General features: G+C 45.9%; 1 protein-coding gene across 1 annotated transcript; it reads left to right on the plus strand.

Moving 5' to 3' along the window:
- Nucleotides 1–598: 598 nt before the first annotated feature.
- LOC135890392 (olfactory receptor 52M1-like) lies at nt 599–1,597 on the plus strand. The gene has a single exon (XM_065417800.1). It carries the CDS (start codon nt 599–601, stop codon nt 1,595–1,597), a length of 999 nt encoding a protein of 332 aa, XP_065273872.1.
- The last annotated feature ends 15,166 nt before the right edge of the window (nt 1,598–16,763 follow it).

A 16,763-nucleotide genomic window follows, 5' to 3' on the forward strand; every position in this document is an offset into this window, starting at 1 on the left:
GAGACTACGTGGACACCTCCAGAGTGGGGAACAGCTCCTCCCTGGACACAGCACTGGGGGACCCTGGCCTGGGCACCACATCTTCTTCTGCCTCCACCTCTTCCTCGATGCTGACAATACTTTTGTGTAAAACACTTGTCAAAGTGGTGTATTATGTCACTGAAACTGAGGAGTTCCATCACTGAAAGTTGCTTTGCAGTGTATACACCTCCACTGTTTCTATGCCAAAAGCTGCTTATGTGTGAAAAAACATGGCAGTATAGACAAGGCCTAAGAAACAATGATGGATAACCAGTATCCACACCTGTGTTTCCTACTGGTGCCTAGTAAGGTTTCCCAAGCCATGATGTGTAGGAATTATTGAGTCAGGGAGCAGCATAAAATATGGAATTGGCATTAGTAGGGTCAGTTGTTCATAGTTCATTTCAAGGACAATGTCATTTTTCAGTGTGTGAAGAGCAACCAATCTGCTTCACCCATAAGAACAGCCCCCAGTATTGCATGTAGTGTCTCATATTTACATTGTCTCTCCATCCAGGTATTTGTACTGCAACCATCACCTTCGGCATATACAGGAAGTCAGGGGAACGTACAGTACATGCAGGAGACACCATTCTGCCTCAGAGTTGGAAATCTTCTCCCCTACTCCATGTCAGATTCCAACACAACCGACTTCACCAACCCCTCCACCTTCATCCTGCTGGGCATTCCTGGCCTGGAGGCAGCCCATGTCTGGATCTCCATCCCCTTCTGCACCATGTACATCATAGCCATCTTGGGGAACTTCACCATCCTGTTCACTGTGAAGATGGAGGGGAGCCTCCATGAGCCCATGTACTATTTCCTCTGCATGCTGGCCGTCACGGACCTGGTCGTGCATACATCCACCCTTCCCAAAATGCTGAGCATCTTCTGGTTCAATTCCAGGGAGATCGATTTCAGTGCCTGCCTCACCCAGATGTACTTCATTCACTGCTTCTCAGTGGTGGAGTCTGGGATCTTCCTGGCCATGGCTTTTGATCGCTATGTAGCCATCTGCCATCCCCTGAGACATTCCACCATCCTGACAAACCCCGTTGTGGCCAAGATCAGCCTGGCCGTGGTGCTGCGTGGAAGCATAGTCATCCTGCCCTTTCCCTTCCTAGCGAGGCAGTGGCCATATTGCAGAACCAACATTATCCCCCAGCCGTACTGCGCGCACATATCCGTGGTGAACCTTGCCTGCACTGATACCCGTGTTAGTAGTTACTACGGCCTCTTTGTGCTAGTATGTGTGATGGATCTGGATGTGATTTTTATTGCTGTGTCCTATACCCAGATCCTCAGGGCCATCTTCAGCCTCCCCACAAAGGATGCCCGGCTCAAGACTTTGGGGACTTGCGGCTCCCACCTTTTAGTCATTTTAGCCTTTTACATCCCAGGTCTCTTCATCTCCCTCATGTACCGATTTGCCCAAAATGTGCCCCTGCATTTGCATGTTCTCATTGCCAACGTTTATCTCTTGATGCCCTCCATGCTTAACCCCATCATCTACGGGGTGAGGACCAAACAGATCCGGGGAAGGCTTCTCTGGATCTTTACTCATAAAGAAACTTAAAGTTTTCTCCTGGTGCTCTGGTTCTCAGAACGAGCTCTGTGCAGAGCTGGCAGGTGACATGGCGCTGGGCCCCCTTCCCGCAATCACTTACTGGACAGTCAAAGTGACATTAATCCCTTTCCTGGCCTTATTGTGCTGTGACAGTGTGACAAACTGAGGAATCATTCTGTGTACAACTCATTCTCTCATAGGATGTCCAGATTTCTAATTGCTGATAACTGGACCTCTGAGGCCTCACGCCCTGCCCTTCCTATTCCCAAAGGCCCTGCCCCCTGCCCTACATCTTTCCACAAGGCTGCTTCCACTGTCCCACCTCCCAAAGGCCCCACTCCCTTTGTTACCCGGGGTTCTTTCAATCCTAAGCTCTTGGTAACTTTACTCTGTGTGAGGAGGTATCAGGAAATAAATCAGGGGAGACACGGCCGTCCGACTGATAGATGGCTGGCACAAACAGGACAACACAAGAGTGCTTTCTTTAAAACTAACTTGACTAGTCTCAAGCACTTACATATGTTCACAACAGGTTAGTAAAACACCCTCAACCCTTTATAATTACCAAAACTGAGGATGGTTTTCGAGTGACATAGCGGCAGGCTTCCGGTGGCCAAATCTTCCGTCTGCCGGTGGGGACCGCAAGATGTATCCAGAGGGAGAGTCCAAAAGAGTCCCCAAACGAGTCCAATTATCTCAATCTTTTCCCCTTATTTATACATTAATAATAGAATGACATGTCCCTTAAAGAAACCTTGTTAAGTAAGCAGTTTCAAGCAAGAGGTTCCTTCTGATTATTGATTAACCAGGTGTGAGTTTTCCTGAGTCTGCAGCTCTGAGACCCCAATAGACATCCCTGCTCTTTTTAAAATGCATGTATCAGCAACTTCAACACAATTCTTATCAGGAAGGATGCGGGGTCAAGCTGCCCTTTCCATAGCACCCAAAACCCCCTCCCCTCCTGCCTTGGTCTAGCCGAGATTGCTGAATGATCAATTTACAGCTTGCTGACTAGGTTGCTTTTTAACAATAAGCCATAGTGGTTTTAGGCACTTTACTGGTTTGCCAAAGTGTCCCCGTACACCTTCTCCATCTCTTCCTCCAGTGCCCCGCCTCAGCTCTGCTTTTTCCGCCAAAGCCCCACCCTTGTTACTCGCTCCCCTCATCTCCAACCCCAAGCACTTGCTGGATCGTCTCCACCTTCCTCCCCGCTCCCAATCTTCGCTCCCTCTGCTCTGGGGCTCGGACTGGATCTGCCGCAGCCTGGCAAGGAACCTGCAGTGAGTACACGGCGCTGGGGCCCACCGGTCAATCCGGAGTGGAGAGGGAATAGGATGACCAGATGTCCCGATTTTATAGGGACAGTCCCGATTTTGGGGGCTTTTTCTTATATTACCTATTACCCCCCAACCCCATCCCAATTTTTCACACTTGCTATCTGGTCATCCTAAGAGGGAAGCCAGGAAACCGTATAAAATCAGCTTAGTGTTGGGAGCAGGGCTGTGAGGAAGTCAGCGGAGATTATGCATCACACAGCTTGTGGGGCCTAGAGCTCAGATGCAACGTCCTGAGGGAAGACACCATTGTGTGGCTTATTTCCTTAGCTTTCAGCAATGGTCTCAAGTTGCACTGAGGGAGGTCTAGGTTGGATATTAGGAAACACAGCAGTGGAATGGCTTACCTAGGGAAGTGGTGGAATCTCCATCCTTGGAGGTTTTTTTAAAGCCTAGCTTGACAAAGCCCTGGCTGGGATGATTTAGTTGGGGATTGGTCCTGCTTTGAGCAGGGGGTTGGACTAGATACCTCCTGAGGTCCCATCCAACCCTGATAGTCTATGATTCTATGATTTGTTACTCCCAGCTGGGGGCCTGTAGGAGGCTGGGTCCCAGCAATGGGTATGGACTGGGAGCCCTTTGCCTTGAGCCAGGCCTCCGGGGCAGGGCAAGGGATCACGTGTGAATGTAGGAGGATAACAGCTGAGAGAGGCAGAAGGATCAGCCCCTGTGTTAGCTGGGAAGGCGGGATGCTGGGCAGAGTCCAAGGTGGCTTCAGTAACTCAGAGGGAGATAAAAGGCACAGCTACCATTAGCTGGGTATTTCAACATGTATCTGGAACTACAGGGCACCCATTGCCCAGGGGCTGACACTGAACAGGGAAGCTCAGTCTAACATCCACTTTTGGTCACTACATCTGAAGGAGCTTTAGCTCAGCTGCAAGGCAGCATTATCCCCGTGTCCTGGAGCCAAGAAGCAGTACAGTGATTTACTCAAGGCCACACAATGAGTTGGTGGCAGAGCTGAGAATAGAAACCGTAAGTCCTGAACCCCAGCACCACTGCTCTAGCCCTGAACTGGCATTGCTCCTCCGGGTTTTATTAGATACAGTGAGGCTATTTGTGTGTTGTGATCAGTGGAGTTGCCGTCCTTCTTCAACAGGAGGAATTTATTAAAGAAACAGCTAAAAACTACAGGCACAAAAAAAGGTTTCTACACATTTCAGTCTTCAGCATTGTCTTGCTTGTTTACCAGGGACCACACACTGCCTGGAACTCTACACAGAGCATAAAGGCCAATGATGTGCTGTAAGGAATCATATCAGTGCAGCCTGTCACTCAAAGGTCCTGATTAGGGCTTTTTGGTAGCAGCCCACTAGAAATAATAAATAATCATCTCCATTTAATGCATGGAGAAGCTGTGCCCAAGGTCACGCAGCTAATCCGTGGCAGAGCTGGGACTCTTCCCTCCAGCTCACTGGTCTCTGCTGATGCTTTATCTATAGTTCAATGTCTTGGGCCAAATCCTCAGCTGGTGTAAGTGGCTGCAGCCTCACTGAAATCAGGATTGATCACCAGCACTAAAGAAACCAATGGAGCCCCATGCATCTGTTCTGCTGCATGGACCATACAAGCCTGGTCTGAGACTCAAAACAATGGATCGGCAGCTAGGGACTCTGGCCTATGATGGTGTCCCTTAAATAGATATACGGAAAGAGTTGGCAATGGGGTTTGTTGCAGAGATTGGTTCGTGGGTTAGTGATTTTGTTGTGTGGTGTGTAGTTGCTAGTGAGTTTTTGCTTCTGGTTGGAGGACTGTCTGTAAGCGAGGACTGGCCTGTCTCCCAAGGTCTGTGAGAATAAGGGATCGTCCTTCAGGATAGGTTGTAGATCATTGATGATGCGCTGGAGAGGTTTTAGTTGGGGGCTGAAGGTGATGGCTAGTTGCATTCTGTTGCTTTCTTTGTTGGGCCTGTTGCCAACTCTGTCCGCATATCTATTCGAGGGACACCATCATAGGACCTAACCACATCAGCCACACCATCAGGGGCTCGTTCACCTGCACTTCTACCAATGTGATATATGCCATCATGTGCCAGCAATGCCCCTCTGCCATGTACATTGGACAAACTGGACAGTCTCTACGGAAAAGAATTAATGGACACAAATCAGAGATCAAGAATTATAACATTCAAAAACCAGTCAGAGAACACTTCAATCTCCCTGGACACTCAATAAGAGACTTAAAAGTGGCAATTCTTCAACAAAAAAACTTCAAAAACAGACTCCAACGAGAAACTGCAGAACTGGAATTAATTTGCAAACTGGACCCTATCAAATTAGGCCTGAATAAAGCCTGGGAGAGGATGGGTCACTACAAAAAGTAATTTCCCTCTGCTGATACTCACACCTTCTTGTCAACTGTTTATAATGGGCCACCTTGATTGCATTGGCCTCATTAGGACTACAAAAGTGATTTTCCCTTCCTTGGTATTAACTCCTTCTTGTCAATTGTTGAGAATAGGCCACTTCCACCTTAATTGAATTGGCTCATTAGCACTGACCCCCTCCCCCCTTGGTTAGGCACCTCCCATCCTCTCATATGCTGTGTGTATATATATCTCCCTACTGTATTTTCTACTCCATGCATCTGATGAAGTGGGTTTTAGCCCACAAAAGCTTATGCCCAAATAAATGTGTTAGTCTCTAAGGTGCCACAAGGACTCCTCGTTGTTGGTTTTTTTTTTTTTTTTTTTTTGAGTAAACTCTGTGTAGATGTATTGCCGTGCTTCAGTGGGACACAGCTGAGGATTCCAAGTTCAGGACAAACTGCTGAGAAATAGGGCAGACTCACCCCAGACTGGTGGTTGTTCTATCGTTAGATTTTACCAAACCTGTAACAAACGTACACTTCTGACTTACCGCCCTAGTTAACTAACTAGAAGCCAAAAATTCAGTCCCCTGAGGCATCCCAGCCCTTGGCTCACCACCCAGAAGCTGGACGCCACGATGAGCGGTCAGTGAAAAGCAATTTCCACCACATACAGGGTTCTTCTAATCTGAAGAGATCAGCCATTTATGCATGTGAATATATAACTCAGATCTTACCGAATAATTATACTGCTGCCATCCCTTTAGCATTTAAATACTAAAGGTTTAATAATAAAACAAAGGAAGAAGAGTTATAAATGGTCAATAGATCAGATACATTCAAGAGATTTTTCAGTGTTCAGAGATCAGGATCATAGCAGCGATGGAATAAAGTGCTTGATTGCAAAAGTCTCTCTGGAAATTACCCAAGCAGTTTGGGGGTCATCAGTCCTTGTTCAGAGCTTCCTTGGTGCAAACCTAGTCTAGAGAAATGAAGACAACATGGAGATGTCTCGGGGGTCCTTTTATATCCTCTGCCCTGTGCTTGGAATTTTACTGTCCCAAACAGAGCCCATGCCAGTACATTGCCAATATGAATAACTTCAGACACAAAGATGATACACACATATACACAGGATAATCATACTTAGCCAATAATAACTTTCCCATTGACACTTGGCAGGACATACTGTGTACAACATTTGTTGCAATAGTATAACTGTGGGAGCAACAATGATAAAAATGGTCATATTCAATCATATCACTCCACGTTCTCATCCCATGATGGTGCGAAGCTGCTAGCCATCTAAGCAAGGCCCATTGTCTGGGTTCTAGCAGGGCAAGCAGCTTGGACACCGGAGCCACTGGAGGACGGAACGAGCAGATAAAAATCTTGCCACAGAGAGCCTGCTCCTTGTACAAAGAAAGAAGGAAAGAGTTCTTTAACAGTGAGAGGTGGACATCTGTGAACTTGGCTGTTTCCTCCAAGCATCACCAGCCAGTCCACTCGGCTTTGAACAACCTGCCCATACAGGGATGCTTTTAAGTGTCCCTGCATTTTCTGGGACTAGCCCAAGGACAGACCTCCTGTGATGGGATCCCCGGGGTGCAACCAGGACTGTGGGACAGCTCAGCCCTCTGTCCCACCAACCTGGGGTATCCCTCTCTCACTATGATGCCTTTACAGAATAAAAAAGTAAAATTTATTGCACGAAGTGGAAGAGCTCCAGCCAGAGAAACTGAGAGCCCCACCCAGAATATATTGGAATTGGAAAAGGTTCGGAAAAGGGCAACAATAATGATTAGGGGTATGGAGCAGTTTCTGTATGAAGAGAGATTTAAAAGACTGGGACTTTTAAGTTTGGAAAAAAGATGACCAAGGGGAGATATATTAGAGGTTTATAAATTCATGACTGGTATGGAGAAAGTAAATACGGAAGTGTTATTTACTCCTTCCCATAACACAAGAACTAGGGGTCACTAAATGAAATTAATAGGCAGCAGGTTTAAAACAAACAAAAGGAAGTATCTTTTTCACACAATGCACAGTCAACCTGTGGAACTCCTTGCCAGAGGATGTTGTGAAGGGCAAGAGTATAACAGGGTTAAAAAAAGAAATAGATAAATTCATGGAGGATACGTCCATCAATGGCTATTAGCCAGGATGAGCAGGGACGGTGTCCCACGCCTCTGTTTGCCAGAAGATGGGAATGAGCGACAGGGGAAGGACCACTTGCTGATTATCTCTTCTGTTCCTTCCCTCTGGGGCACCTGGCATTGGCCACTGTCAGAAGACAGGATACTGAGCTAGAAGGACCTGTGATCTGACCCAGTATGGTCGTTCTTATGTCTCTCATAAGAAAGCGCTGACCTGTCCTATGCATCTCACGCCAGCAGAGGCTCACAGCTGACAGTCCCACATGGAAATAGGCACTTTGCTGCCAATGAACCATCCCCCTAGAGGCATACATCAGTTGCCGTTAGGTGCTGAAGGACCTTTGTGAACCACTAGAAAGAATCCCGTTAGATCATGATTCCCCATGAACATCTCCTTTCTGAGATCTGTCCATTAGCCAGTTCTCACTCCATTTAATGAGTGCTCTAGTGATATTGTCTGGTGCTAGTTAATTAATCTGAGTGTCATGTGGTACTAGGTCAAACTTGCAATGGTCTAAATCTATTACATCTCCCCAGTTCCCTTTATCACTCAAATTTGTTGGCACCTAAAAAAGGCACCCTTTAATTCTTTATTGACTAAATCCCCTATCAGCTTTTCCATTATTATGCCCAGGACTGATGTAAAGCTCCCAAGCATTTAATATGCACGTCACACTTTTTGAATATTTGCATAATACTGGATATCTCTGGTCTTCCAATATTTATTAAAATTACCTTCAGTTGAACAGAGATCTCCTCAGGCAACTCCTTTAGGACTTTTTGGATGTAAGATATCTGGGGCTGCTGATTTAAAAATATTGATCCCTAGTAGGTGCTGTTTACCATTCTCCATAGTTACCAGTGGACTGGAAAGAAGTTCATGTGATCTGAGTGCATCATCCTGCTTCTTTCCAAATACTGCACAGAATGGTTTATTGAACATTTTTGCCCTTTCTGCATCATTATTAACAGTGTTACCACCTCCAGCTATCAGGGGGTAGCCATGTTAGTCCATATCCACAAAAACAACAAGGAGTCCGGTGGCACCTTAAAGCCTAACAGATTTATTTGGGCATAAGCTTTCATGGGTAAAAAACCTCACTTCTTCAGATGCATGGAGCGAAAGTTACAGATGCAGGCATTATATACTGACACATGAAGAGAAGGGAGTTACCTCACAAGTGGAGAACCAGTGTTGACAGGGCCAATTCGATCAGGGTGGATGTCGTCCACTCCCAATAATAGATGAGGAGGTGTCAATTCCAGGAGAGGCAAAGCTGCTTTTGTAATGAGCCAGCCACTCCCAGCCCCTAGTCAAGCCCAAATTGATGGTGTTAAATTTGCAAATGAATTTTAGTTCTGCTGTTTCTCTTTGAAGTCTGTTTCTGAAGTTTTTTTGTTCAAGAATGGTTACTTTTAAATCGGTTATAGAATATCCAGGGAGATTGAAGTGTTCACCTACTGGCTCCAGCTAGTAAAGGACTATACCGCTATTAGGATTTCCATTGTTTCTAATATACTAAAAAGTCATCTTATTATTTTCCTTAGCCCTGCTCTCCATGGATTTGTCTTTTGTGACTTTTGCTTCCCTTAGCCATTATCTATACTTCATAACTTCTCATTTCTGTGAATTGCTATCCACTTTCTCTGCTTTAGAGGCACTGATGGATGATATTCTATCAATGGATGGGGGGCAGACATCCATGCTTTTTCTCCTGAACCTCTTTGCATTATTTGACATTTTTGACATTGAGATACTGCTGTCTCACTTGAGAGGCAGCAGAAATCCAGAGACATGCACTAAAATGGTCTTGGCAGGACACACCCAATTAGTGGTGATGGGAAATTGCATCTCCAGCACTAGACCCCTCCCTGGTGGAGTCCCAGAAGGATCAGTTCCCTCTCTGGGGCTTTTCAACATCTCCATGCAGCCTCTGTGGGAACTGGTCACACAACATGGACTGAAATACCAGCAATATGCAGGTGAGACTGAGCTCCTCCCTCTCTTTCCTGTACGACCACATCACTATCACCAAGATGGCCCAATTCTTGGATGGAACAGCTGTCTGAAGCTGAACCCAAGCAAGACAGAGGTGATGCTGGTGGGCAGAGCATTGTTTATTTACAGCATGAAAGTCGGCAACCCTGATTTTGAAGAGTTGGCAGCTACGGTGCAGCCTCCTTTGACTGAAGGTTCACATCCACAACTGGGCAATTCAGTCCGTACTTGAGGAGTCCTAAGTGACCATGACAAGATTAGGGGTGAGCCCCCAAGAATCCTGGGCCCAGCCTTGTTGGGGTTATGTGGACTCTGCCACCAAGGAGAGTGGAAGGGGAGCCCTGGAGGTCAGGCAGGCCTTTGGGTAAAGGGAGTGGGAGAGAGGACTCAGAACCTTTCACTAGCCCATTCCACCAGGGTCGTGGAAAATTCCCCACAGGAGCGGGACTGTTCACCCAATTACATCAGTTAGAAATTCTTCAAAGGACTCACCTTACAATAGTTTTCTAAGGTGGAACTTTTACCCTTTGAATGTTTTTCTATTTTGCAATACGAAAGGCTGTTAAAATTTCTGCAAAACTGTGTAATAAACGGCTCTGTAGCATAGCGCCGATTCACCGGCTGACTCATCTGTTTGTTACACACAGTAGCTGTGTCTTGTCTTAATTTCATTTATACGCTCCACGGGGCAGGAGCTATTTCTCCTTCTGCTTGTGCGAAGAGCGCAGCACAAGGGGCCCTGAACTGGAGCGGGGTCTCTGGAGGTTTCCCCAACACAAATAATGATCATAAATAATCAACACAATAATCCAGGTAAATCAGTGCCAACCCTCCTTCCTTTGCCTTTAACTACAGACAAACCATGCTGGCCAGCTACAGAGTATTAGTCACTTGAATACAGGTGGACACAATGTCCCTGTTGGACTCAGACAGGAGAATTCTCAGTCTCATTCCAGAGTTTAAAAACCCAGGTGCTCGACACCGGAGAAATACCCCCGATGAGCCACAGGAGCAGGCAGAGAGTTCAGCTGTAGGAATCCAAGCGCCCTCCAGCCGGGGCACTCCTGGAATGTGTGACTCAGCCTGAAACATTAGATTTCAATTCCACCTGGGAGAGACAGAGAGGGAGAGAACAAATCCAGTGCAAACACTAATCCAGTCTCTACCATGCCTACAGGGCTCCCCTTGTTCCAGGGCAGGTTTTTTTTTGGGGGGGGAAGGGGGCAGCCTCTGTCTCCAAGACAGGCCCCGGCTGCCCTCTATCCACAGGAACATTCTGTTGGTGTAGCTTTTACTGAGTCTGTTCCCCCAAAGCGACCCCAGTGACTGTGATGCTGTGAAGCTCTGTACCTCAGGGGAACACCCTACACCCCCATGTTCATCTTTATAAAATGGCTGTGTGGTATCCAATGCAAAGTTTGTCATGTTGGGTGTCTTCAGAAGGCTCATGAGGCACTGAGCATTGTTGTTATAGTGATGTTATAGTAATTGTTACAGTAATGTTACAGTAAGGTTATAGGTTATAATTTCATGTATATAGTTATGAGACTGAAAATGCATCCTCATGGTTTAAAGCAAGCCCAGGCAAAACTCTCCAAGAGCAGAGGAGCAGTTCACACCTCATCAGGGCATGGATGGGACGAACCCAGCCCAGCCTCACAGGAACAGTGGACACTGGCGATGAGGTAATGCTTACCTGACTCTGAAAGGGGGGAGCAAAGCCAAGAGGAAAGAAAGGACATGATAAATGGAAGACATTTTGCCCTGCTTTCTCTCTTCTACCTACATCTACAGACACCACCACCACCAAGCGACTGAGCCACTGATCGAAGGGGAGAGCAGGCATAACTGGACACTGCAAGTCAGAGGTTCCTAGGGTTGTGTCTGGGACCGGAGATATTGGCTAGTGTCGTTCTTTTGCACAATCCAAGGAGCAGCTTACACGTCAGAGGCTGTGCGTGAACAGCCCAGGCGTGGGGGTTCTCAGAGCAGAGCAGGGTAAGGCTGGCTCCCAGAGTCAGGGATGGTAGAGGCCTAGCAGATCACCGGTCCGGATAACACCAGAGGGGAACATCACAGATGCGTTGGCAGATTTCTGAGTGGGAGCGGAAGAAGACACCCAGAGTTCACACCTCACAGGAGCGGGGAGCTCACAAACTGAAGCTAGTTCTGACAACCTCGGATTCACCTTGAGAGGATAGAGAAGGCTCAGGATCCCTCTTCCAGCCTTTCCTCTGCATCCCATCCAACAAACGTTCTCTGCCAGAGCGGGAGTCCATTTCACTCTGGTGTGACAGAGAGACCGTGGTTACGGCAGGGAAGTCAGGACTCCTGGGTTCTGTCTGTCATCCTGCTACTCAATCTCTGTGTGACCTTGGACAATTCATGTCTCCCCTGCCTCAGTTCACCTATCTGTATAATGGTGATATGTTCACTGTGAATTTCCTTTGTTAGGTGTCTTAAAGATCCCTCAACGAAATGTGCTACACAGTATGATGATAGTTACTGATGATAATCACTGATCTCTGATCCCTTAGAGACAGCCCTGTATGTCTCCAGAAAGTGTTCGTGTCTCCCATCAGTCATGTACTTTCAGATCTCTCTGTCTGCTATCTACCCATCCATCCTGGGCATTTACAGTGTATCAGACCCTATGCAGATCTAGGCATTATCCCTAGTTTTCTTAGTAATCAACTATAATTTTTAAATATACACAAATACACAGAGCAGCCAATTCCTCTCTGACTGAGAACAGAGCCACAGAGATCTCATCTCCCTTTGGGAAGGTCCCTTAATTACTGTTTACTCCTGAAGCTGGATAAAGAGCACAGAAGCACAGACAGGCTGGTCTCCAGCCTGTTTACATCCAGATACCGCTTCTCCCCTAGAGTCCGAGCATTTCTCCTCTAGAGGCAGAGTGACCCCGCCCCGGGATTGCACAGAGCTATATTATAAATGGTGCACATCCCTGTGTCAGCTCTCAGTGTGGGATGTTGCTGCAGATGCTGGGGTGAGAGAGGCGTTGGACACAGCTACCTGAGGGGGATTCCCAGGGAAGACAGTCCTGTCTCAGAATTCACAGGTACCCATCTCTTGCTGAGGAGCTCACCTGCTCGACAAACCCAGTGCAACATGCATATGATGCAATAGAGAATAGTTAGTGGTCCTTTCACTCTGCACAGCCATGAAACATCCCAGGGCCAGTATCGTGTCCCTCTTTCCTGTGCCCCTGCCCATGACTGATGGCCTCGAACCCAAGGCGGCTGCATTTCAGTGGCACAGTGGAGCACTAAAATGAAGGATGTCAGTACATGTACAATGCAAGGCAAAATTCTGAGGCCCTGGACAGTAGTTTGCTCAGGTCACACTGAGGCAAAACTCCCCTTGGAGTAAGAACTGAGTAAAGACCTGAGGAGCCAATTGTGTGTTAATGTACAGAGACTGTCCCCTCCTCCTCTTGCATTTCAGGGTTCTGGCTGTTAATGGGGGTGGCGGCTGTTATCTGCTGGACAGCATGGAGGTGCAAGGGCTTCTCACTGGAACAATTCTAAAAAAATTTCAACATAAGCAACACAGCTATTGTCCTACTTTCATTTGGGAAGTCAGCTGAATTGTTATGCCTGAAACTTTCAAAATAGAATTTAGCTGAAAGCAGACACTTAGTCAATAGGTCAATAACGTGCCATCGCAGGTAATTAGTATCAATGGTCAATGCGGGTCTGGCTGGAGAATCTTGCCCGCATGCTCGGGGTTCTGCTGATCGCCATATTTGGGGTCGGGAAGGAATTTTCCTCCAGGGTAGATTGGCAAAGGCCCTGGAGGTTTTTCGCCTTCCTCCGCAGCATGGGACAGGGGTCGCTGGCTGGAGGATTCTCTGCGACTTGAAGTCTTCAAATCATGATTTGGGGACTTCAACAGCTGAGTCAAGGGAGAGAATTATTCCAGGAGTGGGTGGGTCAGCTTTTGTGGCCTGCATCATGCGGGAGGTCAGACTAGATGATCATATTGGTCCCTTCTGACCTTAAAGTCTATGAGTCTTAGAGAGGGAAATTTCAGTCCAAGCACTTAAAGTTTGGAAAACGTATCAGCAACTGAAAATGAGGTCTTGTAATTGAAGGTGTCAGACAGCCTTAACTAACGGTGGTGCCACCAAAACCACCTACAATGGCCAATCCATTTGTGAATCCCATTCAGCTAAGCTCTTTGTTCCAATAAAGTCTGTGGCAAGGAGTTCCACAGGCCAAATATGGATTATATAAACAATTTAATTTAATCAGTGTTATATGTTCAGACTTGCAATGTAATTGAATGTTCCCTTGTTCGTGTGTTATGAGACGGAGTAAATATAAATGCCTGATCTACTTTCTTTATCGATATATCCATACGGTTTAATGTCAGAGGGGACCATTACATCACCCTCATGTATAACACAGGTCATTAAACTTCACCCAGTTACTCCTGTATTGAGCCCAAAGAAGGGACAGCAAGGGTCAGTTACTCAAACCCCATGCCAAGATGCAGGATTTGTTGTGTCTTAGTCATCAAAGACTAATGGCTATCCACACACCTTTGGAAAATCTCCAGTGAAGGAGCTTCTGTTACTTCCCTGCGCATCTGTTCTATTGTCCTACTGTTCTTACAGTTAGGAAGTTTATCCTGAGATTTAATCTAAATCTGCTGTGCTGTAGTTTGAACCCACTGCCTCATCTCCTGCCTTCTGTAGTAAGAGAGATCAACTTTTCTCCTTTTTATGGCAGCCTTTCAAGTATTTCAAGACTGTTGTGATGTCCTCCCCTTAATCTCGTTTCCAAACTAAATATACCCAGTTCCTTCAGTCTTTGCTCGTATGGCTTGTTTTACATCCCTTTGGTCATCTTTGTTTCTCATCTGTGGATCTTTTCTAGCTACTCTACATCATTCATATACATTGGTGACCAAAATTGCACACAATATTCTAGCTGAGGCCTAACCAGAGCAGACTAGAGCAGTACTAGCACATCCCGGGACTTGCACGTACCTCTGCTAATGCAACCTAACATTGGTTTAGGGTTTTTTTGCAAGAAGTCAATGGAAAAATTCTTCCATCAATCTAGGTACCATCCCTTTGGGAGATGGATTACCTACACTGATGGGAGAACTGTGCCGTCAGTGACAGTAGTGTCTACACTAAAACGCTATGGCAGCGCCACTGTGACATTTTAAGTGTAGATAAACCATTAAGCAGATCTTCCAGAAAAGCATCCAGTCTGGATCTGCAGACATGGAGAATTGGAGAACACATCATTTCTCTTCAGAGTGTATTCCAATTGTTAATCATCCTCAGTGCTAAACATCTGGCCTTTATTTCCAGCTGGAATTTGTCTGTCTTGAGCTTCCTTGCTCTGCCTTTCTTTGCTAGATTACAGAGCCTATTCTTACCCAAGGCTTTCTCCCCATGAAAGTCTTTGCTTGATTGTCTTTTTGATGCGTTAAAGTGTCTCTCTATGTTAGGCATTTTTTCCAGCCTGCAATCATTTTTGTGGCTCTTTTCTGCATCCTCTCCAATTTTCAACATCCTCTTTGAAATGTGGAACCCAGGTGCAGAGTTAAAATCCTTCCCCTGTTCCAACTCACCACTCTCCTGTTTAGGCATCCAAGGATCGCATCAGCCCTTTTGGCAACAGCATCGCACTGGGAGCTCACGATGAGTTGGTTGTCCACAATGACCCCTAAATCCTTTTCAGCATCCCTGTGTTCCATAATACAGTGCCCTAGTCTGTGGGTTGGGCCTGCATTCCCTCTTCTGAGAAGCTTAACTTTGCATTTGACTGTATGAAAATATGTTTGCACGGGCCCAGCTCACCCAACTCTCCAGATCAATCAGTATTTCTGCCCTGTTCTCCTCACTGTAACCACTGTGCCAATCTTTGGGTTGTCCGCAAATCTTATCTTCAGTGATTATCTATTTCCTTCCAAATCATTGACAAAAATATTGATTAGCATCAGCCTAGAACTGATTCCTGCAGAATCCAACTAGAAAACCATCATTTCCTGACAGTGGCCCATTGACAACTGCTTTCTGAGATCTGTCAGTTAGCCAGTTTTTAGTCCATTTAGCATTTCCATATTTTATAGTGTTTGTTTTTTAATGCGAATGTTTCCCCCTATTAAATAAAATGCCTCAGAGAAATGGAAGTCTATTGCATCTGCACAGTTCCCTTGATCAACCAAATGTGTACTCTCAGTAAAGGATGAAATCAGTTGAATTTAACAAGACCAGTTATCCGTATTTTCCATAAACCATAGAATCATAGAACTGGAAAGGACCTCAAGAGGTCATCAAGTCCAGTCCCCTGCACTCATGGCAGGACCAAGCACCATCTATAACATCCCTTACAGGTGTTTGTCTAAACTGCTCTTAAAAATCTCAAGTGATGGAGATTCCACCACCTCCGTAGGCAATTTAGTCCAGTGCCTAACCACCCTGACAGTTAGGAAAATGTTCTTATTGTCCAACCTAAATCTCCCTCGCTGCAATTTAAGTCCATTGCTTCTTGTCCTATCATCAGAGGTTAAGGAGAACAATTTTTCTCCCTCCTCCTTGTAATAACCTTTTAGGTACTTGAAAACAGTTATCATGTCCCCTCTCAGTCTTCTTTTTTCTAGACTAAACAAACTCAAATTTTTCAATATTCCCTCAGAGGTCATATTTTCCAGGCCCCTAATCATCCTTGTTGCTCTTCTCTGGACTCTCTCCAATTTGTCCACATCTTTCCTGAAATGTGGCACCCAGAACTGGACACAATACTCCAGTTGAGGCCTAATCAGCACAGATTAGAGTGGAAGAATTACTTCTCATGTCTTGTTTACAACACACCTAATAATACATCCCAGAATGATGCTCGCTTTTTTTTCAACAGCGTTACATTGTTGACTCATATTTAGCTTGTGGTCCACTATGACCCCTACATCCCTTTCTGCAGTACTCCTTCCTAGGGAGTCATTTCCCATTCTGCATGTGTGCATCTAATTGTTTCTTCCTAAGTGGAGTACTTTGTATTTGTCCTTATTGAATTTCATCCTATTTACTTCAGACCATTTCTCCAGTTTGTCCAGATCATTTTGAATTTTCATCCTATCCTCCAAAACACTTGCAACCCCTCCTAGCTTGGTATCATCTCCAAACTTAATAAGTGTACTCTCTATGCCATCATCTAAATCATTGATGTAAACATTGAAAAGAACCGAACCCAGAACTGATCCTTGTGGAATCCCACTCATTATGCCCTTCCAGCCTGACTGTGAACCATTGATAACTACGCTCTAGGAATGGTTTTCCAACCAGTTATGCACCCATTTTATAGTAGCTCCATCTAGGTTGTATTTCCCTAGTTTCT

Source organism: Emys orbicularis, chromosome 1 (genome assembly GCF_028017835.1).
Source record: "Emys orbicularis isolate rEmyOrb1 chromosome 1, rEmyOrb1.hap1, whole genome shotgun sequence".
In the NCBI taxonomy this organism is placed as follows: domain Eukaryota; kingdom Metazoa; phylum Chordata; order Testudines; family Emydidae; genus Emys; species Emys orbicularis.

Coding starts and splice junctions, on each gene's coding strand:
- LOC135890392 (XM_065417800.1), top strand. CDS start 599: ATGCAGGAGACACCATTCTGCCTCAGAGTTGGAAATCTTCTCCCCTAC.